This window comes from Tyto alba, unplaced genomic scaffold (genome assembly GCF_018691265.1).
Source record: "Tyto alba isolate M040663 unplaced genomic scaffold, T.alba_DEE_v4.0 Super-Scaffold_27, whole genome shotgun sequence".
In the NCBI taxonomy this organism is placed as follows: domain Eukaryota; kingdom Metazoa; phylum Chordata; class Aves; order Strigiformes; family Tytonidae; genus Tyto; species Tyto alba.
The window spans coordinates 27,709,195-27,732,976 of record NW_024881301.1 but is presented as its reverse complement, the minus strand read 5'-3'; the positions used below and the strand labels follow the sequence as shown (position 1 = coordinate 27,732,976).

General features: G+C 36.9%; 1 protein-coding gene across 4 annotated transcripts in view; it reads right to left on the bottom strand.

Moving 5' to 3' along the window:
- The window catches only part of PTPN3 (protein tyrosine phosphatase non-receptor type 3), a 174,596-nt gene that overhangs the window by 97,480 nt on the left and 53,334 nt on the right, over positions 1-23,782 (bottom strand). For all 4 annotated transcript variants that reach the window (XM_032988995.2, XM_032988996.2, XM_032988997.2 and 1 more), the window contains exon 2: positions 3,753-3,907. In XM_032988995.2, the coding sequence (XP_032844886.1) occupies positions 3,753-3,907 (155 nt within the window). The remainder of the gene's footprint in view (positions 1-3,752; positions 3,908-23,782) is intronic.

Below are 23,782 nucleotides of genomic sequence, written 5' to 3'. Positions count from 1 at the left end.
CCTAAGAACAGCATATACCACAAGCTACACTGATTAACTCTTTGTGATACCATCAATACAAATTTCAGACTCACCAAAACTGTAATACAAACACTTTTAAATAAGAACAATGGATAAAAAAGCCTGTCACTTCACTACTCTGCCAAAGCCAAAAATCCAGGAGCAAAATGGCACTGCTGTCTTGAAACTAGGTATTTACAGTTGGTCAGGCTACTGATATCCTTTGGGATAAGTGCTTAATAAGAGAAAATTTGCAGGAATCAAATTATACAGCTATCTTCATGTTTCTCAATAGATCTAAAGTCCCTCAGGTTATTTCCATAATCAAAATCCACCTTCTTTCTTCCTTTGCCCAGTTTGAGGATATTTGGTTTTCATTCACACTGCTACAGACAGTGACCTATAGCTATAATTTTCAAAGGTTCATAAACCCACGCAATTTGCTAACTAAGTTTGATGTGGGCTCTGTAAAGATCCTCTTGCTACAGAATGAAAAGAAAGTTGTATCTCTATTGTCCCTGCTCTCTAAAAGATTCAGTATTTGGAGATACAATGAATGTTCTACCACCATTCTAAAGATGTCACTTAGTACTAGTTCAAAATTTCAAAATACTTAAGTTGTTCTTTTCAGTGTGTCAGCAGGTTGTAAATTTAGACTATTTAATCTACCACCTTTGTATTAAATTTAAATCCATCTCAAAATGTACTAGTCTTAAGCATCTGTGCAGTGCCAACAAGATACTAGAAATGACAACCTAGGAATATCTATTTGCTTAAACTCAAAGAAAATTTCTCTCAAGTGTCTTCTTAGTTTAGATGTTTCTTTTTTTTTCATGTTATTTTTCTATATAGTCCCCCTATGGCTTTGAAATAAATAAATCCTCTTGCAGTAAGAATTCTGTGTTCAGATAGTTGCTACATGACAAAGCCATGCTCAGTGTTTTCCAGTCTGCTGTCATTAGAATGGGAAGAGTCTTTGATTTCATTTATGCTATTAAACAGACAAAGGCCAAGCTTTGAGTATTCTGCTTTTCCCTATTCACTTTCCATTATTTGTGGCAGAAAATTATAATCTTGTCTATGAATGTAAAGTGTACTTATGTATACATGAATATTAGTCTAATACCAGTTCAAAGTGTAACATAGATCCAAGCTCAGAGCTTTCATAAGTCACTACCAGATAGCACTAACCCACAAACATAAAACCCTGAAAAACTCCCAACCTTAATTTTCCAGTAACATGTTGAAGTTCTTTTAAAGAGAAAACACTACACCCTATCCTTTAAAAGGAGTGATCCTGTTCAGTTCCAATTCTCCAAACTCAGAAAGGAGAAAAAATTTCAACAGATTTCAGCAATAACAGTAAAAATTGAACAAGTAAAAAAACCTAGAAAACACATTTACAATGTTCACAACACATAGTATGCCTTTTTATCTATGTATTTTGTATCTATGTCTAGTCATTTCAGAAAGCACCTTAATTTTAATAATGTGTTACTACATTACTAAATACACTGCTGTTAATTTGTCTTATGGATAATCATGCCATGTGATATGCATATTTAATTTCTTAAAAATATAGAATTATCAGTTGGTCCGGCATTCCAGAAATTAATAAAGTATGGAGCAGAATTATATCTATAAATCAATGTCTTGACATGGGAAGCAGGTTCTCCCAAGCAACACAGAAAGACTTCACTAGTGGGCAAAATCTGTTCAGAGCAAAACTTATTTTCCTTCAATACGTGCCTAGCTGATTAACAGACTGAGCACAGACTTGAGTTACTCTTTGTTCACAGGCATAAAACTGAACGATGTCAGCAATTAAAATAAGAACACACACACAGTCAGGCACAAACTTCACAAAGCTAAATTTTTCTGTTAACGTACGCAGAACTTGAATAGAAATTTTCTGCAGCTGGCTTCAAATCCTTTTGAGAACTGGACTTTGTGACACCACCAGAGTGTGGCAAAGCCTGTTCTGGGGCAGACAGTAAGGTCAGGATAACCAGGAAGGGCCATCCTTGCAGGACAGTGCAGGCTCCCTCAGTACTGGTATGAAAGCACAGTACTCAAAGAACATAAATCTTCTGGTAAACCTCTTCCTTGCAGTAGCCTGTAAACAAAATAGGGTAGCCACGCTCCCGCTTCTTTTCAATAAAGCAATAATGGGTCCTGCATTACCCCTAGGGCAGTTCAGCATTACAGCTGCAGTAAAGGAGGCCCTTCCAACTCCTGGAGGAAGGAGGTAACCAGCAGGGGTACCCTGGGGCTACCCTGAAGGCAGGGAAATAAATCAGCTGGGTCCAGAGTTTCAAAATGTTTCCCATTTCCCATACTGCACTCACTGCTTAAAGGATGAAATGAGAAGCAAAGTTCACTTGAACAGTGCTGGTCTTCAAGCCAAGCACTAAATCTAAAACTGTATAAATAAATGCTTGTTTACAAAGGAAAAATATACTACCATGCATGGATTTTAAAAAGTTTTAAATTCCTCATTTTTCAAAGATGGTTGTGCTGGGGGGGAGAGCAATTATGCTAGCTCATTGACAGACAAGGCAATCCTATAGGACATGCTGGACGCAAACAATGGAAATTATATACTAATGTGTTGCTCCTTCTCTTACATGCCTACTCTTCTTGTATCCCACTCCCCAGTGTTATCTACTTTATATATATATAAATGTATATATATTTATATAAACATATACATATATATAGTATATAATATATAATAAAATACGAAGCTAATTCTGTATATATTAGAATTAAAATATTCTGTTTACCTATCAAATAATTTCTATTTCAATCAATATCCAACAGAAAAAGTTCAAACATAAAATCAGTCTGCAGAGAGAACTGTAATAATACTTAGGAAAATACAGTTTTCAGGTGAAGTTTTGAATGTCCTTTAAGAAAGCATTGCATAATTTAAGATATCCAACAATGCAGCTTCCTCAGCAAAACACTTCTCAAATAGGGTAAATTGGATAAAAGAAGTATCATATACACAAATTCACACAATTATACTTAAATTCATTCACAGTTTTTCTGCATGGTCAGATAATTCTACTGAAAATTGAGGAGTGAAGTTATTTCCTTTGTTATCATTTAAAAATGAACCAATATTTTTCATCAGTACTGAAGGTTATAGCCCAAAATATTTACAGAATAAAATACAGTAAAAAAATTTAGACTACAAGCCTCCATTAATCCCCTTTCCCACCCTACTCCAAGATAAAGAGACTACACTGAAGTACAAAAGACTGAACAGACCTGTCCTACTGATCCATGATGTCTTCACTTCACACCATCTCTGCATTTCACAAAATGTACTGACATCACTACAGGAATTTACAAGGCCTCCTCCTTTTAGCACTATCAGGCTTTTGATGGGAGAAAAGGAGGAGCACATACAAACTTGGGAGTTCCCTTTAAATATGAATTACTTATTCATCGCTGATAATGATCACCAGATCTCCTTTCTTCATGGTTCCCATACCATACAGAAGACCTTTTTCCTGATAGAATCTGCATGCCATGATTTTATGACATTTCAGTTGGTTGACTTTAAAGAAAATTAAAATAGCACTTTATAAATCCATTTCATAACCAGTAATTCTGCAATTTGTAATGGCAAAGCTATATCTTCAACATCTTTTGGAAATTCCATGCCTCAGGGCCCCACATTTGATCTTCAGCTTTCAAACAAATTTATGGGTATTTAAAGAAAAGTAGTTTTCCAAACTTACGTTGACTTTGAAGCTTTGTACAGAGCCATCCAAAAAGTGGACGTTACAGATTATCTCTGATCGAGTTTTCTCCTTTGGTAGTTCTGATGCTCGTATGTTATTTATCCTCCCACCTAAGGCTCGTAAACGGGAGTTCATAACTATTGCTGAATAATCTGTAAAACAAAAATTATGTTTAATAACAGTTCTTATAATTTACTACGTTTCATCTACGTTTTTTCAGAGAAACCCACAACACCATGAAGATCTCATGACAACCCAAATACCTGTAGTAACAAATGCTACTTATAGAAAAGAATGGTTTGTAGAGCTAGCACATTGTAAACAGAATATAAATGCATATATAGAGGGGCTTCCACATTCTAAATGTGAGCATCCTAAACAGAATCACAAGCAACCCCTGCAGTGTATACTTAGGTTAGCCATAGGCCATTGTCTTAGATTAAATCAGTAGAAAACCCTGATATGTACTATAAAGCATGAAGGTGATGTCAAGACAAGTTTTTATCATGTTACTAGTAAATCCCTCACCCCTTTACAGATTTCTTACATATTTCTATATTTACCATATAAGTTTCACTACAATAAACAATTCTGTTTACTCTCAACTTACAAAACAGTCTTGAGTTAATGCAGATCACTTTCTGTCAAATAACATTTTGTTTCAGGAATATATATACAAACACACATATGTAAGTCAACCAGAAGCAATGTTAAAAGCATGTCAATATTTTACAGCCTAGCAATTGAAGCTAGAAATTTATATCTGAGAGCATACCACTAAAAAAAAAAGTTGTTTTTTTTCTTTTTTAGAAAAATCTTAATGAACACCAAAACCCTAAAAATGATTTTTCACAAATTAAAAAAAAAAAAAACAAAAAACACAACAACCCAAACCGAATCCACCCACCCCCCTTCCCAAACAGAAGAAAAGCCATTCATTGAAATAAGAGATGAATTAAATACAGTCAAGCCTGTAAACATTTCGAGCCTCTCTTCACTGGATCAGTTTACCAATTAACATCACATCATATAAAGCCAGTTGGCAAACGAAGCAGAGGATAGTTTTCCAGGTTAATTACCATACCAATTACCAAATCATGCCTCACTTATTGGAGACTAGCTACAAGGAGACTTGCATAATATGAGTGTTTCCTAGACTGCTGGCCAAGCTACACAGTACCAATGTCAGTACTATTTTGCAATCTCCCCTTATTTGTATATCTGCCTTAAAATGTAGGCTGGCTTTTATTTTAAACAGCTAAAGAAACTGAAAAATTTAGAATAAAATCATTAAAAATCTGAAACATCCTATCTACTTACACATCACAACAAAAAAAAACATATGTGAAATGCATGAAGAGCCATGAGATACAAAATTGTATAGAGCACCAAAGGCAACAAAGCAGTGCAGTGATCCATCCTTGCATAACAATGTGTAATCTATACTTAGAACCAGCTAAAACAATTCCCTTCTCACAGAAAACTCAGAGGTCAGACACATAAAAACATTCAACAAGTACTCTCTCATACTTTTTTTTTGTCAGCCAATTGATAGTTTGTTATTGTATATTTCCTAAAATCAAAACTCTAAGTTGCCAAGACTCATTTATTTAGGCAGCACATGACATTTTTTCCTGGGAGATCAGTAGTATTTGGGGTTTGGGTTCTGTTTGTTTGCTTCGGCTTTTTCTTTTTTTTTCTTTTGTTTTTAAATGAGGGGAAAAAAGGAGAATGTGATCTTCGGGTGATTTCTGAACAGTATTTCCATACAAACCACTATGCACTGCTATTACTTTGAAATTGTTCTTGATATACAGTCTGCAATTGATCATAGTGTGTTAATTTTTATTTTATTTCTATTCCAGAAAATGGACTTTTTTATTCAGGAATGGTTGTTGCTAAATAAAAAATTCAGTTATCTAATTATCAAGGACATACAAAAAGGTGAAGACAGACTACAACTGTGTACGAAGCTTTCAACCTCAGATTCTCTAATTTTCCAGTAGCTAAGTTTTAAACTAATTATTCAGCACCATGTTAATCTTTTACCAAAAAGCCAGGTGACTACATGAATTACACTGCACAGCCTTTTCTTCCCTTTTCACCTTCAGAGTTAAAAAAAACCCAACCCTTTTCACTTGCAGAAATAGCTCTCACACACTAGTCCACTGATGGGTAAAAAGAAAGTTATTCTTCACTGTGGTCCAGCCACTAGATAAGAAGGTCTTTAATTGCCAGGCTCAAATTTTCATCAGCCTGGCCTTTGGGTCTCACGATGCACTGCGATGCCTAATGCTCCTTACAGACTTCTTTGCTCGGGAAAATGCCATTTGACCCTTCTGCTCGTATTTCCCCAACCCTTCCCACCTGCCACCCCCAATGCTTCCTATCTTACTTAGAAAAAGGCACTGGTGGAAGTGTAAGTTCTACTTCTCTTCCACCTTAGCCAGGCTTCAGCAAAGAGCAGTGACCACAGGAGTCTCCAGTGCTCAGCTCCTGATCTGCCTGGAGAAAGTAAGAAAATCACGTGCAGCCCCTGCACTAAGCGCAGAGCGTGCTGCAGGACAAGCTATGCTTGGAGACTCTGCAGGAATTTTAATAACTAATCCTAACCACTCTCCAGCAGAGCATTATTTTTTGAAGTGTCAGAATATAGCTAGATCTTGCTACTCACTTGTTCAAGCTTCAAATATAGAAGCCAGTAAAATAGCATCAATAATATTTATATATATATATATATTTATTTGCTATCCAGAGAAAACAAACAACAAAACCAAGAGAAAACCCAATCTTTTCTATAACTGTGAAAAAAATAAACCTGAATAAACAAATGTTTGATTTTTATTTAACTGACTGTGCATAGCAGCACAAGTAATTACAGGTCCATTTCATTCCAAGGTACCTCTCTGTAGAAAGCCTGGCATGTCACCTGGATAACCTTGCCCATACCTGAGGTAGATTTGGTAGGCTAGGTTTCATTTTCAGATTAGGGTGCCCTATGTTCTTCATAACTTAAACCCCTAACATTTCTTCTCCACTTAAGTATCAACTTCTATATGAAATTCAACCATCGGCCCCAATAAACCATATTACATGCTCTAAACCCAAGCCCAGGTTTCTGTTGAATACTATCAGCTAGACACAAGAGACGACAGGAATTTCATCCTATAGCTGTCTGCAACAAGGATGAAATTCCATTTTGAAGTTTTTCACAAAATAACACGAATTGTGAATGTTATCAAAGAGATTGTACAGTGTGCATCGCCATTGCTGAACTTCCACGCCCTCCAGCAAGTCAGACCTGCCCTTTTCTATGCCATAGTCTGTCTCACAGCACCCACAGAAGCTATCCAAGAACAGTAACGTGTACTTACATACTGATGTTCATTATAAAATCAGAGAAGTGTTTAGTTTTAGATTAAAGTTACAGTTGGTTTTTTTATGCTAGTTCTTCACGGTTATATTTGTTTTAATATCTTCAGGTTATGTGCTGGATGTCCCAACTGAAACAGTAACTTGGAAATTCATCAGAAGAAATCCAAACCTGCTAGTGTGACCAATTTGCATTGAGTTCACAAATGAAAACTTGGAATTCCTGGATTTTTACAATTTTATGTAAAATCAAGCTAGTAACACAGTCAGAGTTCACTGTTTGTGTTTACAGCTTGCAAAGAGCCTCAGCTGAGCCTGTCCCTGACAGCACCAGCTGACCACAGAAACTGTGCCAAGGCCGGGATAAATGGCTGAGTGTTTGAACACCACGGTCAGTCAACTGGTGCTCAAATGGCCTGATCAAGCCCCAGAAAACTGCCACCAGCTGGGAGTCCCGAGCAGAGAAAGTCAGGCTCTCTACTTCCCACCTACATGGCCTTCAGTGCTACCCTGCAGACAGTAAGCTCCTGAAGGAAATATATTGCAGGTGTCACACCACAGGCACCAGCCTAAGGCATTTTCTGTGTCCTACCTTAACATGCCATACGCTCAGAAAGTCTGTAAGGCAACAACACTGCAAATCCCTAGTCTAAAGGGCAAGGGAAGGAGATGAGAAGAGAGGTGAGCATGGTGAACAGCTGAGTTATTAGCATCTGCTCTACTACTTTTCTTCCATATGTGACCTATGCTTAAAGCTGTATTTTAAATAGGCCCAGATTTCTGAAATGGCTTATCAACCCCAGTTGCAATATAAAGGGGTACACGGAAGCACATGAAGCAACCTGCAGTGGCAACTGCTTTTGGGACAGGCAGAGGGTCACTGAGATCTCAGGCAAGACCAGATGCTGGCTCTAAACACCAGTGATCAGCCTCCAGCCCTGAGCAACCAGGACCAGCTATTACATGCAAATCCCAGATCCCACTTTGTAGCCTCAGGCAGGAGGCTACTTCACAAAACAAACCAACAAAAAACTATAAGACAAATTTGAACATTATCAACAACTGCATTGTTTAATAATTACTCCCCTTTCCCTAAAATAAGCATCTCAAATCCAGAAAGTTGAGTTATAATTTAATTAAAAAACAAACAAAACCAGCCCCAAAACACAATTATTTTCACCCTAAGGTATAAATCAAACACATGGAATTCTATCCCATAATCAAACCACGCAAGAGGCTTGCAGGAGCAACAAATACAGCTACAGAAATAAGTTAATGTTTTCCAAGTACATTAAACACAGTTCTGGACAAGTTTGGTTATGCATGCCTTCTCCTACAATAACACTGCAGTCAAGCAGAACAAAAATAGTGTGTTTTCCTCATCTTTTGTATTGAAGACTGACTTTTAAAAAGACTTTTCCCATACCAGATTTTAGTTTCTTTCCAACTCACTTAGGAACTGTTGGTAAAGAAACTTATGGCCTGATTCTCAGTATAGCTACCATTAATGTGTTTGTTACCAAGAAACTAAATAAAGAGCAGGTTTGCTGAGTTTGCTCAAGGACCTTCTACATATAATCACATCATATATAACTGTGAACAGTTTGTTTTTTTGTTTTGGTTTGGTTTTCTTTTGTTTGTTTGTTTTGTTTTTTTTTTTTTTTTTAAATTCATTACCACCATTTAATTGGGTAAATGGGGATATTTCTATTCCTGCAAATGGGTGCACTTTTTTTTTTTTAAAAAGTGTTCTCTGAATTTCTTTATAGTCATGACTGAAAATGTATAGCTCCATGTTGGGCTCTTGAAAAATCATAAATATTACAGAATCTGTGGGAATGTCCTTTATAAAAGGACAGTGCTTCTAACCAACTTTAATTGTCTGAGTGACCACCCCTGACAATGAAGGGAAAAACTGTAGTAGTAAAGGCATGGCCAAGTCTGTTTGTCCTTTTCAATAACAGTTACATTTTATGGTTACTTATTGCTTTATTTAAAATATATAAAATAAAGTAAATGGGAATACAAAGAGGTGTTACAAGTTAAAGGTGTCTTTGTATGAATGTATATCCCTAAAACAACTAACATAAAAGCTCTCCATCATGTATCAAATTTTCCTATTTTTTGGGTGGTTAAAATAATGTCCCAAATTATCATCAGAAAAACCCAAACCTAGTGAATCTGAAATTTCTGTTGTAATCTGCATTCTGATTATTCTTCCCATGTAAAGAATTATCACACACCTCAAAGCCATATCTATCATCAATGCATCTTAATGAGGGCTAAATTATCCAGCCAGATTTTCCAAATAGACTGAAGTTTAACTCAACACCTATGAAAATCAGCTTCTGTTTTCACCTTCTGCAGAGGAAACACTTCATCTTTTCTACATTCCCAATGAGAAAATAGATGTCTCCCCATTAATATAAAATTCAACTCTAATACTTCACAGGAAAATCCCATGAGGTTTTTAACCACAGTACAATATTTGCAAGCTTCCATACAAATTACAGGGCATTACTAAAGCAACAACCAAAGTAAAAGATAAACTTCATTTTGAGCAGCGTGTGCAGGTTATCATTTGCTCCTTATCTATAATTATTTCCCATGAACTTTTCCTGACATATTGATCATAAATTATATAGAAAGCAAATTTGGAAGGCAGAAGTATCACAACGTGATGAAACTTCACATCACTTGAAAAAAAATCAGTTGAACTATAAATATGAAACAGGCATGAAAGCCTTAGATGATTAAGCGTTACAGCTTATGGTGTAAAAATACCTCCAGATTTAAATACAAAGAATAAGAGACTTCTTGCAGCATCTTCTTACTTAGAACCAGAACAAAGGTTAATATTCACATTGAAAGTTTGTGTGTGTAGACACACACGCAATCTGCAAAGCAATAGCTGCAAGTTTTCCAAAAGTATCGTTATAATAGAAGTCCTTCACCTAAAAATGAAAATCAACATTAAAAAAAAATATTTAGCTTTCTTGTATTTGCTTCCAGTGGCTAACATCTGTGATATATTGTAGCACATCAAAATTATTTACCTGTCATATAAATAACAACTAGGTCTAGCAAACCATTCTGAGAATATATTGATCAAAAATTGCACGAACAAGGTTTCAGTCATTCTAGTTATCATTCTAAGTTTTCCAGGAAAACAGATCTTACAGGTAGTGATTCTCTACAGAAAATGAGTCCATTACATTAAAAAAAAAAAAAAAAAGCATAGGTGTTTTAAGTTATACCTTGAATAGGCATGAAAATACCTATATTAACATATATTCTTGCACATGTAGCCAGCCCAATATTTACCAGAACTAGTACAGAACAGAGGAAAGAAAAAAAATTTCTTCCATAGTAAAATATAATGATTCCTCTTCTTCATCTGACAGCTCTTTATGCTGGAGTTCATCCACAAATAAGCCTTCAGGGTAGACCATATATATGATGATATCTCTATTTGCTTATTTAAAATGTATGTGAAAGCATTTTATTTTCAATTAAGGTAGTTACGATGCAAAAATCCTTGATTTAAAAACAAAAAACAAACCACAAGTGATTTTGAATGCCCTTTCCTTTCCTAACCTCCACAAAATTGGAACCTAACCTTTTATTTTATTTTTAAAAGCCAATAACCAAGTAGACAAACTGGAGTGTTCCTATGTCTAGAAATCAGGTATCTACCTACTACTCAGTAGTCATAGCCTTCAAGAAGAAAATCCAATATATACATTTGAATAAATTTAAAAGATCCTCACACCCCTACAAGAAGTTAGGTTCTTAATTAGTGAGTAAGATTGAGTTATGAAGTGTTTTCAAGCCTTCCCTGCACTTCATTTACCTTTCCATTATAACATATCTCTGGTAAACTTGTATTGCAAAGTGTTTTCAAGGGGGATTCAGCTATTTTGAACTCTGGATTCAACAAGACCACACCTGAACGTCAAAGATGGAATGGAGGAGGTGGATGGGAGTGGAAATAAGCCTGAGTTTTAGTTCTAGCATTAAACTATATCTTGATTGACATGTCCCTAAGATCAGACTAAGACAAAAACATACTTAATGTAATGCAAGCACTGTGAGAAGCTGCAAATACCTGGAGCAGATTGCAGATACACCATGCAGCACAGTAAGCCACCCGCACTTAATTCAGTCCTGCTGCCTGGCACGTATGTACACTCACACAGCTGGACTGGGGACAACACTTCTGCTGAGGACCATCCGGTTTCTCAATGGATAGCAGAGAGGGACTTGATGACAGACTTGGTGCTCTCAAAACACTGTGTAGATGTAACAGAAAATGCTCTCTTCATATCATTAATTATAAATTAATATTGGTGAAGTTTCAGAAAGCAGAGCTGCACTTTCAGTGGCGGAGTAACAACACTAAGTAAATGAATTGTCCTTAAAAAAGGGAGTATTCATGTCGAATATTTGTTCCGTATATATGTATTATATTCATTCCAAGACAAGTTTTGGAGACAAAGACGCTAGTTCAATTTTTTTGAGACCCTTCTTCCTCTTCCTGCTCTCCTCTTTTCAAAAAGTCTGCATTACCTGCATCCTACAGATTTTTGCCTGCAGAGTTAAAATGTGCACAGCTTCAGGCCTGCCAAAAGTTCTTGCTGTGAAGACTGAAGAGAACACAGACTGGCTAGCAATAAAGCAGGACAGGCTGCTATTATAGGTTAACAGAGATTATTTGGCCAAAATAGTCAGATTCTTTACATAGTCATAGTCTTTATGTGTGGTGAAAAAAAAAAAAAAAAATGTCCCAGCCTCTCAGGAACATGTTCAACGGCAAGACTGGTTATCTGAAAACTTAATCTTGAAATCAGATAACCTAAAGGTAATTAAACTCTAGAAGAGCTTACTGGTAGAAAAACAATACTGACCATCGATTTCAGTACTGGGGTTCTTAACATCATTTAATCCAACTTCTGAGGAAAACACTTTGGTCACATTTGCAAAGGATCAAACTGGGCTGAATGAATGACTATTCCAACTTCAAAGGTGTGAATCTGGTCATGGCAACTTCTCTGATGCTATTTTACATACATGGAATTAAACCGTGCAGCTAAGTCATGGAGGGATCCAGTGTGTCATCTTACACAGTGTGAAGCATTACTGTTAGACCTTAGATTAGCACTAGTACAGAGATACCATCTACTGCATGCAGAATGAGTGAGAGAAGAAAAACAAATGGGAGGAAAAAGCAAATGAAGTGATAGCAGAGACCTGCTCCCTACACTGTTCAAGTACTATAAAACACAGATGAGAACAAGACACACTTGTAATGCTTTCACATTTTCAGTAGTTTTTAATTGCTCATGGAAGAGATCTTTATGATGTTTATTTTTAACATCCATTTATAAAATAACACCTTAAGCTAGTGTGTTTAGGGCAATAAGAGCTTGTTGCTCCATTTCCTGCACCCTGTCGATTGAAGAATTCAGGAACTCTATGGCTTCCTCTATTGCCTGCCTCAGCTTTAAACAGCACCACAACACAAAAGCGAACTGGCTCACTGAAACGTGCAAGAGCTATTGCTAATTTATTTCCTAAATAATGCCTTTTTGGGGCCACAAACAACACTGCATGAACTCAAAGGAGAAACTGCAGATTGAAAGTCAAAGTACACCTTTCTCAGCCTGATCGTGTCTTCTGTTAACAACACTGAAGAGTAGAATAACATGAAAAGCTGAGTCAAAGAGGAAGCTGAGCACTGCAGTGCCCAACTACCAACATTTCCCATAAATAGTTCAGCACAGACTGAACTACACAAAGGTATTGTTAAAAAAAAAAAAAAAAAAAAAAAAAAAAAACAAACAAAAAACAAAACAAAAAAAAAAAAAACCAACCAAAAAACACTACTGACATGTAAATTCATATAATCAAATATGAAGCTGTGTTCACACCTGCAGCATTTGGGTAACCAAATAATGCCATTAGTATATATGAAATAAATATTTTATGCCTTCAAATTGTCAAAACCAAATAAGTAAGCATTCACCACTGAATTTTACAAGACAAGTTACTAAAATATTCTGAAACCTCAAGTATCAAGTTATGTACCATAACAAAATTTAAATATGAAAATACTTCATAGTCTGTTAGCAAGCAATAAACTGTATTTCATGAAACTACTGTATGACAGATGCGAACAATCATGTCAATTTTACTGCCAAGTAAAGTTGTGATAATTAAGCAGAATTTTTATCATCTGCATTACAGATTCAGGAAGGGATATAGAAGAACAAATAACTAAAAGCTCTCTCTAAGGATTAAAACAGATATATCCAAAACATACTTTTAAGGAGGAAATTCTACTGTTTTACTGTATCTATAAGCATGATACTAGTCAACCAGTCTAGAAACTACCTGTGCTATTTCTACTGATCTTAAAAACGCAGGAAAAAAAAAAAAAAAAACAAACCTTAAACCAGGGATTATTCACACAAATGTCACACTATCCACTAGACTTGCAGGTCAATACTAATCTCTATCTCCTCTAGTGTAAAATAAATAAATAAACAGAAATTTGCCTTTTGAGAAGTGACAGTGACAAAACTTTGCTGACAATGTCAGAAAAGCATCAAGTCTCTGTATCATGTTCCCTATGTGAGACATGCTGCTTTCTGGAAAGCAGACAACAGTTCATAGTTACTATCTATGAGTGAAAAGACTATTGATCTATGTCGAAATGATGTTTCATTTGTTAATGCAACATGATGGCCTTTAAATAAAAAACTAATTAAAAAAAAAAATTAATCACAGAGATTTCCAAAACAAGCCTCTCCTCTTATCTCAACTGCATGTCCAAAGTAATTTTTTTCCTGTATATTAACCAGTCCAACAAAAGACCTCTTTCTACTATTTTTGCCTCTGAATAATACATTACAGTTTTCATGTCAAAGCTACAGTTACCAAACATTTCATCCTTTTCGACAGGACTGATGTTATCATACATCACACTTCATCCAATTTCTTCAAAGGAAAATAAGTTTAAACTGTTTTTTAAAGAGTGGGAATCAAGCATTTCATAGACAGAACAGAGTATAGACTCAACACAAGGCTGTGAATCTAAGTGCCCATATACTATTTCTGATGTCACTGATGGCATTTCATGAACGGGTCACTTTCCTCCTCTCCAAATTGCGGATGGATCATGACAGAAGTAATTGTCAGAACATATTTTTTTAAAACTTGAAAAAGCGGGGAGCATGTTGTAGGTAACTGGATTGTGAATAAACAACATAAGAACTTGTTGTTATAGTGCCATCTACTTCCATAGCAAGACTGAAGAGAGTTTCTAAGGAAGAACTGAATAAAGCTTACATCCACCTTCTCAGATAGATGCTGCCGGCAGTGGTGGCTGCCATCCGTTGGCAAGTAGAGGGAGAGGAGAAGAACAAACACCTCAATGATATCCGTGAGAGTATTAATGCCACAGAAAGCTAACTCCACTTTTAAAGAAAATTGAAATTCCACACAAATTTCAGTGTTGCATTGTTACAAAACCTGAGAAATAGCCTGAATTTACAGATGACTGAAGTTTCTTTCTTGCATGGGCACTGTTGAGTACTGGACCAATATTGTGAAATCTATCTGCCACTTGAAAAAGCAAATAGAAAATAAAGAGCAAGAGGAACAAATTCAGAACATCATCACACAGCAGTATGAAAAGCCTGCTTTGGTGAAGTTCCCACCTTTGAATAATTTTGTGTTTTCAGTGAAAGTCTACCTGATCAATACATTCCATCAATGAAATTGTGAAAAGTTTGGAAGTGCTGGAATCTCCAGCTTCCTGAGGCTCATTTGAAGTATTCAGATATAAAATAAAGCCATTAGTAGTGATATCTTCACAAACTTTACACACAGGCAACATCAGAAGGTCTCCCAATATCAAACCCAAAACTGCATATTTGGCCATAATCACTGTTAAAGATTTCTAATATTGCCAACACATTAGCTAAAATAGTTTTTATTGCTTTCACAAACCTCAGAAGCAGGCAGGCAACAGCCACCAAGACCAATGACCAAAGTTTTCTGCTGCAAATAGCACTCAACTGAGAAACTCAAACAGGTTAAGTAATTTTTAACTATATGCTAGATTTTCATCAGAACTCTTGATCCCATACTAGACAAACCCAAATTAAAGTTTTGCACTGTTACCCAGTGTTTTCCATTAATGGTCATTACTCAGTCTGCTTTTCAACACAACAAAGGACTATGTGCCATTGAAACTTTGGAAGAAAAAGTTTAATTGCTGGCAGCAAAAAAAAAACAGTCTGTATTTTTTGCAAGAAAACATTCCTGTTGGAGAAACATCCAGATATCAGAAGAAAGCCTATAGTCTAAATTTGTTAATGAACAAAAAGCAGTCTTTGGAATTGCTATGAATTATCTTTCTGCACCCAGATTTTTGTTTCAGAACTTAAAGCTTCAGACTTCATGGAACTGTTTTCTATACATTCGTGCTTCTACTTTATAATCCATGTTCTGACATAAGCTTTTAAAATAATACTCCCTCAAGCATGACAGAGGACAACTGCTATAAAGCTTACGGCCACTAAAAGTCCCCAAAGGGATCTGGGAACAAAGCACTAGAAACCGTGCAGTTAACCACAGAATACTATAGAAAAAGATAAGACAGTAGAATAACCTAACCACAGCAATTTGATCTTCATAAAAAAGGAGGGACACAATAACAATCGGAAAATTAAAAGTTATGTTCTGTTCTGTTGGAACTTAAAACTGACAACCTAATTTCAAGCTGTAAAGACAGAAAAAAAATTTCTTTTAGACACTATGGTTGTATTCGAGTTGTCCTTCAGGACTGTTCAAAACAACGCAAGTTTGTAAGATCCTAGAATCTCACAAAAATAGTTTGTTTGAAGGCATCACACAATGTTTTACCTCTCAAACTACAGGAAACAACTTGAAAATGTGCCGCAGAAGTCTTGAAACTCAGAGCCAGAACCTAAACAACGTAATGAAATTAAAACACCTCCTGATACTTTGATCATAACTCTTACATATTCAGATGAGCAAAACTGAAGGTGTTAATGTATGAAGTTTACTTGCCATGTGAGGGGGCCGGGGGAGAACTTTTCCAGAAAGTTTATAAACATGATGTTTTGTAAGTCTTCAAGAAGAAAAAGCAAATGGATGCTGTCAAAACCAGCCTAAGAACATCTGCACTTCGTAAACAACTGTCACGGAAGAACAGTTTTCTGCTATTCTTTTCTCTCTATCTTCATCTCATCTTCCCCATCCCCCCTCACTTACGACTAAACTGACAAAATTATATTTTAAGTTTATCAAAGCACACCTTTTCTTCTTCTCCTTTGGGTTTGTCGCAGACTTCAAAACATCTAGGATCACATCAATTTTTTATCTTCTATCTAATAAGATCAAACTGTTTGCCAGGACCTGCAGTGGCAGTGACTGCATATAGCTTTTGCACAAGTCCTCCTACTGCACAAAGAGAATAGGTAAACAAAAAAAGACCAACAGTGCCACTCAAAATGGCTAGCCATTTTTCCAATCCCTGCACATGCTTAGATGTCCTCACTTTAATAGAAGCAAGCAATTCCTACACACAGTGAAGAAAAAAAAATAGAGTAAACATATGACAGGACACGTCCTAGCTTGCAAACAATCTGTGCTTTCTGTTTTTCCATCAGCATTTAAACAGTGTATGCTTTGGACCAGCAAAATCTAAACATTTACATCTTCACATCCCTGTTAGGCAATATTTTCAGCACCCTACAAGATTAACACGCACCTAGTGACCACAGCATACTGTACCACAAGGGAACCACTCTGAAAGCATTCTTCTAAAATTAGATCCCCCTGTATCTTTCCTCCTCTGCAAACACAGTGGCAGGTATCTTTCAGTCAGTTCCTTCCTTTCAACAATTTAATTCACTTAAGCCCCCAAACAGGCAAAAAGCAGCCGCTCAGTTAGTGTGCAAGGTAGCTTCGGTGCCAAGCTTAGCCACGGGCTGCTTTTGGGACAACTTTTAGGCAAACACCAGCTAAACCTTCTGCCATGGAACTCTCAAAAGTGATACACTTATTTTTCTCAGTTGTGTGAGCTTTTAATTCACAGTGCTGGCGAAGAGGTAAGCCTGCCTATTCCAGTTGCTACGAATGATGTGAACAGGCACGGGTGCTATTCTGACAGCTGGTGTCCAACCCCAAATCAAGGAGAACATACTGGGATGCTGGAAACCTGAGGTGGGTGAAGGGAATAGTCAACAGGAGGCCAAAGGAAGGCAACCTGCATTCACAGCAAGCAAGGAGCCACGCAAGCCATAACCAGAGTTTGGGGGACTAAAACAGAGTGGGATAGAGTGGGATTTTGGAAAGGTGACTTGGTAAAGAACTGCTTGCTCTTGAGTGGAGTACTCCTTTGGGTTTGTCTCTGTTTTGTGTCAGTTTCTTTGGTGTTTTGTTGGGTTTGTTATTTTTTTGTCAACTCTCCTAGTGAAAAATAGTGCCTTCACAAGTAATTCAAGCCTACTTCAGTGCTTTTTGTTCATTTTTAACACAGCTATCCAACAAATGAGTGTTAATAACAAAGCTTCCTCTTGCTACCTGAAGTAATGCAAGCCTCTTGGACCTTGTATTTACAAGCTTGTTAAAGCTTCTGTGCACAGCCAGGCTCACAAAATTTAAAGAACTAGACAGCCTCCCTGTTTGAGAATGCATTTCCATTATGCACTATATATCAACCGCTGCTATTTTTCAGAGTTTGAAGCTTGGAGGCTAGTATGTTTTAAAGTTTCAAATCAGTTAATACACACGACAATGCCAGGCATTTTTAAACACACGTACACACATCAAATTTTGCCAAATAGATCTGACGTTCCTCAGTCCTTCCTATTTCAGCATTTCTGTTCCTGTCTGGCAGGTAGAAGATTTATCTACTTCCCACAAAGGAATCTTAGCACGCTGTGGCAACCTATTACAGCGGAATGCAGGCATCAGGCCAGCATTGCTGGTTTTATACTGAAAGAGGAGCAAAAAAGGGAGCGCTTTGCTTACAGTGTTGAGATTGGTATCTCTCTACATATTTCCCCACAGTTACTCACTTTTGCATGGCAGTGATAACGAGTAATGGCTCCCAAAAGGCAAATTCCTCAAAACTTAATGTGGAAGGGCTCGGAGAGGCGAAGAGGGAGTTGACTGCAGCACCTTATCAGGTTAGAGCTATGATCACAGAACAGCTAAACTGAGAAATAGGACAGAAGTCCACAACCAGCAATGCTTTCTTTCACAACCCTGCAATACATCAGAAGTGTATTTTAAAGGAAAGGCATCAAAACAAGGACTACTTGAAAACACAATACAGTGTTTCTGGTTTTGCTTAAGACTAGTCAATTGACCGGAAGCAAGCAATACAGCAAATCAATGACAAAACAACCCATTTCAATGGAAAGAACTGATTGTCATGAGAGCTTCAAAGGAAAAATTAATTTGAAATTGATTCTTCAAACAATACTGTCAAGCTTATTTTACCTCAGTAACTGAATAAACTAGATTAACAACCTCATTTTGGAAGCTATTAGCTAAACCTTTATATAGGTTTCTAATATTTAGCTTATGCTGTGATCACTAGCAAAGGTAATGACCCCTATTCCAGGTTGCCTACCCTAAATTACACCTGTATAAAAATATTTAGCTTATTAATTGCTTTCCTATTGCAAAATGTACCTTGTCATGACCAGGTAAGTGGTCTGCTTGCCTGCAAGAGATTTCTGAATGCAACTTCAATATTTACACATGCTAAATGCACTCAACCCCCACCTGCATTGTTGGAATCAAAGTACAAATTCTGGCCTATGCTACATACACTTTCCACCTATTAATAAAACCTAGAATTTCAGCTAAGGAAGGTTGTCCCTTGTAAAAATGGGGTGGGGATTCAACTTCAGCATGTAATGGGAATTAACTGCCAGATCTAGCCAAAACTTCACTGAAAATGATAAACAAGGTATCTAACCTTCAACCAGGGTAAATTCATTCAGAAGCATACAGTTGTCCTTTTGAAGCATATGACAAGAACAGGAATCCTTTCAAAGGAAAGGCAATTTGCAAGACTAGACAGAATAAGCAGTGCAACAGTTCTGTTGGGGAGTGAATGCAATGACAGTCTGGCTGTCTACCCTGAGTCAGCAAACGCAAAGTAGCCAGTGAGAAGTACAGCAGCATGCTTGTAAGGGAAGTCTAAGAGAACTTCATAGCAGAGCTCTGGCTAAGAAGCAGTTCAAAACCTTAAGGAAAAAAAAAAAAAAAATCACAAAGAAAACACCTCCTGCTTTAATTCTTATTGCATTCATGAAGAAAGGGCTCCCCTTTCCATTAACTTCAAAAGCATTATATCAGATAATGTTCAAATGAAAAAATAAATCAGAACTGATAAGGCTAATTGAATCAATGACTAGTGCAGGCTCTGAAGAGTATAGGGGGTCTCAAGTAGAATAAGCAGAAGACCAGACATGAAAACAAGTACTGGATGAATAAAAGCATAATGAGATAGGTTGGAACAAAGCAAACAGTAACAAGAGTATGACAGCAATGTAGAGACTGTAGGAAGAAAATTAGATAAAATAGTGGAGGGGAGTCATCTGGCATCTTTAAAACAATGAATAAAGTTTGTTCCTAAGGAATTAGATCAGAATCAGGTAAAAAAAAAAAAAATTCAGGATGGGTGATGTTCTCATTTGTACAAATTCCTACTAGCAGCATAAAAAAATACAAGATGGGGGTCTGGGGTGAGGTTTTGGGTTTTTTTCTTTTTGTTTGTTTGTTTTTTTTTGTTTGTTTGTTTTTGTTTGGTTGGTTGTTTTTTTTTGTTTGTTTGTTTTTGGGGTTTTTTTGGTTTTTTTTTTTGTTTTTTTAAATGCTCTTTGAAGTTTCGGCATCTTTTGTGGGTTTCCCCTCATAAATATTAGCTAGTATGATATCATGTTGAGCCCGAAATATTTCTATGACAGCACTGCTTTTTAGTTCTAATCAAATCTTAAATGTTATCTGCACAGTTGGGTAGGGAGTCGGGTGCATCTCATTCAACTATCTGGCATTCTCTTACTGCTGATTTTGTCATCTTTTTCTCTAACTTTACTCAAATACGTAGTGTACAGACAGCTAACAGTGCACATTACCTTCTATGCCAGACATGCACTACTACACTTAAATACAGATCTTAACTTCTTGTTTTCTGAACAGATAAAGGTTTGACCTGCTGAAGTATAAAATATTTTGCCATCATTCACTTATAATGCTTCCAGATCAACTCCACAGCTCTACCCTATCACCATCTCCAGAAAGAGAACGAAATGAAAGCCTCAGAAGAACAAAGATGACAACTCTATCCGGCAGCATTATTACAACCATTGTCATAGACAGTACTAATTTAATTTCTTCCACCCCACAATTCCAAACATATTTCAGTATACAACAGTTTAGCAAACTATCTTCCTCCTACCTCCAAGAACTTTATGCTCAATTACCAATATTAAACTATTAAGGAAAAAAAATTCAATATTGTCAAAGATGTACAAAATTAAACTAGTACACTGTGGTGTACTAAGCTTGTAAGAAAGACATGTATAGAGAGACATGTGGGCTATGTGCATTCTTACTTGACTAGGTTGAGTCAGAGGAATCATACCGTAATTTGCTCCATAAGCCAAATAATATTACTTTAACTGTTTTGATTAATTAATCATTTGGAAGGCAGAGAGAGCAGGATACTAAAACAGCTGAAGTTAAGGCCTTACGAGGTTGTAGCACCTTCTCCTAAATTTATGAGTCCAGCTACTACTGAGTAAGTGTAATCCAGTTCCCTCTTCATCAGCTCTACTGTTATCAAGTCTAAGAAATTCAGTATCAAAATACAACACTCATTACAAATGCAGTAAAGGAGGGATTAAAAATGTTTATGAGGAAAGGAGTCATGTATCTTTTGCAATAATAGTGAAATCCAAACTAAAGGAAATTAAAGGAAGTAAACATAAAAATTAATTTGGGTTTAGTACAGCCAAAGACTTCATTTGAAACATTACTTAGAAGCTTAAGAAAACTAACAAACATACAAACAAAAAAAACCAAAACCACCAACAAACCCAAAGCATGCCTCTCATTCTGAGTAAAACACACCTTTATCAAAAATTCAAAACGTGGGTTTCAGATGGCCACTTTCCTCTGGTTTCCAGCCACGCAAACCTCAAACCGGACCACGAACTAGGCTCTAACGCTAAGTTTGGGAGGGAGCCCCGGCTGTGCTGAGCCCTCACTGCCACCCCGGAGAGAGCAGCTCCGGGCCCCCACGCCCTGCGCGCCCCTGCCCATGCTACGGCAGCAGTGCCAGGCCGCCAAACCGCCCCACGCCGCTGCTAAAACCAAACGTGGAGGTTCAAGCAACTCAATAACCCCGCGGCCCTAACACCCTGCCGGAGCACGAGAAGCATCTTCGCAAACAGCGCCGAGGGATGGTGGCTCCAGAGCAGGGGCGAGGCGCGCTGATGCCAGCAGGCCGCGGCCTCCTTGCCCGGAACAAACGCCAGGCAGCGTGTGGGCTGCCTGCCTGGAGAAAACGGCCTCGCTGCCAGCAGCTGGCATTTAAAACCACCAACTTCTTTACTTTAGGGCTAGCCCACTTGAGGATCTCTTCCATTCTTCCCTGCCCTGCCAAGCGAAGCTGTCACCTAAATTATTATATATGTAATTGTGCAAACAGCAGTTAATTATAAATCTAGCTATCAATACAGAAAGGTGACAGCATGCCAGTGCCTGAAGCTGTGCTATTTGTTTGAGCACTGCCTGTGATGACTGCAATTATGCTAAGGAGTCAGGGAAGAGTAAGGAACACCTACATCAAACATCTCATCTTGCAGGCAAGCACAATGGAAACACCTTGCTCCCCGCTTCAAGAACAAGTCCTAAAGTGGTTAGGTGCCATGGAAAAAAAAGATATGGCTGATCTAAACACATAGAAAAATAAATACGCCAAAGAGTAAAAGAAAAAAAAAAAACACAAATGAAAAAGAATAGCAGCAACACAGCAGGTAAATAATAGAGCTGTTACTTAACAGAAATGCTGACCTTGTAAGTGTTTTTTCCCTGCTGAAATGCTTTTAGTATCTAGGACAACTGCCATGGTTTCCCCTTAACCAAGAAAAAAAAGAAAAGGAGAGCCTGAGAGCAACAGCCAAATTCAGAGGTAAGGAAGGGTCATTATAAAACAGGCTTATAAAGTATATCCATATATATGAACTCGGCTTTGATTGCAAAGTTAAGCATTTGAAACAGCATCCAAAAGTTGCTAACCTCAACCCAAATGATAACTAAGCCAAGTCGTCCCTACACTTAATTTTACATGCAAGTCAGTCACAGGTTAACACACAAGGTCTTGAATATTTAAGTATATGTTTCCATCAAGCAGCTTACAGGACTTTGTTATCTCCAATAAGAGATATTTAGGTTGCATTCTGAAAACCAGGTCTAAATTTTTAGACTTTCTACTGCATTATACACATTTCTCATATTACATACATGGAGATCACCATATTAACACAGATTTTACGATTATTTCCTGAGCCAGTACTCAGCAGAATTTCCTTGATAAAATCTGAAAGGCTAGTTAGCATGCCACTACAGTGAATGTCAAAAGAATGCATTGACTTTTGAATGATTTCTACAACGAACTGCTGGGACAAAACCAAAAAGACTTGCTGCAGAAAGCCCAACCACAAAGGTAACAAAAAGAAAAAAATCAAAACCCAGGATTTGTCAAAGTGTCTCAAAATATATATCTCCACTATTTTTGTCTTAACATGCTCAATGGTTCTGCAACTAATATATCAATATGTATATTATGTGTCTCTGCATATATACACATACACACTTAGCCATAAAATCTTCCTTCATTCAGGCATTCATTGTTTACATATAACCAATAGTAAAGAAAAAAAAAAGGCTATTTGGTACTACTAGTCAATTGCTTTCTGATTATATTGAAACTTTCTTTTAAACACTACTCTAGCAGCATGGTGGGCATCAAGCAAAATCCTATAGGAGGCAACCTAACTGAGAGCTCTTTCCTCATTTTAGACCCTGCTCTCATATAAATAAAAATAACTGAGTATTAGTATGATAGCTATTTCTCTAATACAGAACAGCAGTGTCAACTCCCCTAAGGGTATCGTTGAGTGGTAGTAAAGTTTTGCATTGGTGGACTGACTTATTTCCCACATTTATTTTCAGCAGAAAAAAAAATAATCTATTATTTTAACAAGATTGATATTAATTTCCATTAAGCTATCACCAATATTTTAGAAAAACATGGCTATATATGACCTAGATCACAGAATCACAGAAAAATCTAGGTTGGAAGGGATCTCTGGAGATCATCTGGTCTAACTGTTCTTGAAAGCAGGGCTTTAAAATAGATTTTCCAAGGTTCCGTCAGGTCAAACCTTGAATATTTCCAGCAAGGAAGACTCCACCAAATATCTGGGCAGACTATTCCAGGGTTTAATAGTTCTCAAGGTAATGATTTCTTTTTCTCTTATATCTAGGCATCTATTTAAAAAACAAAACAAAACAAACAACCTCAACAAACAAAACAA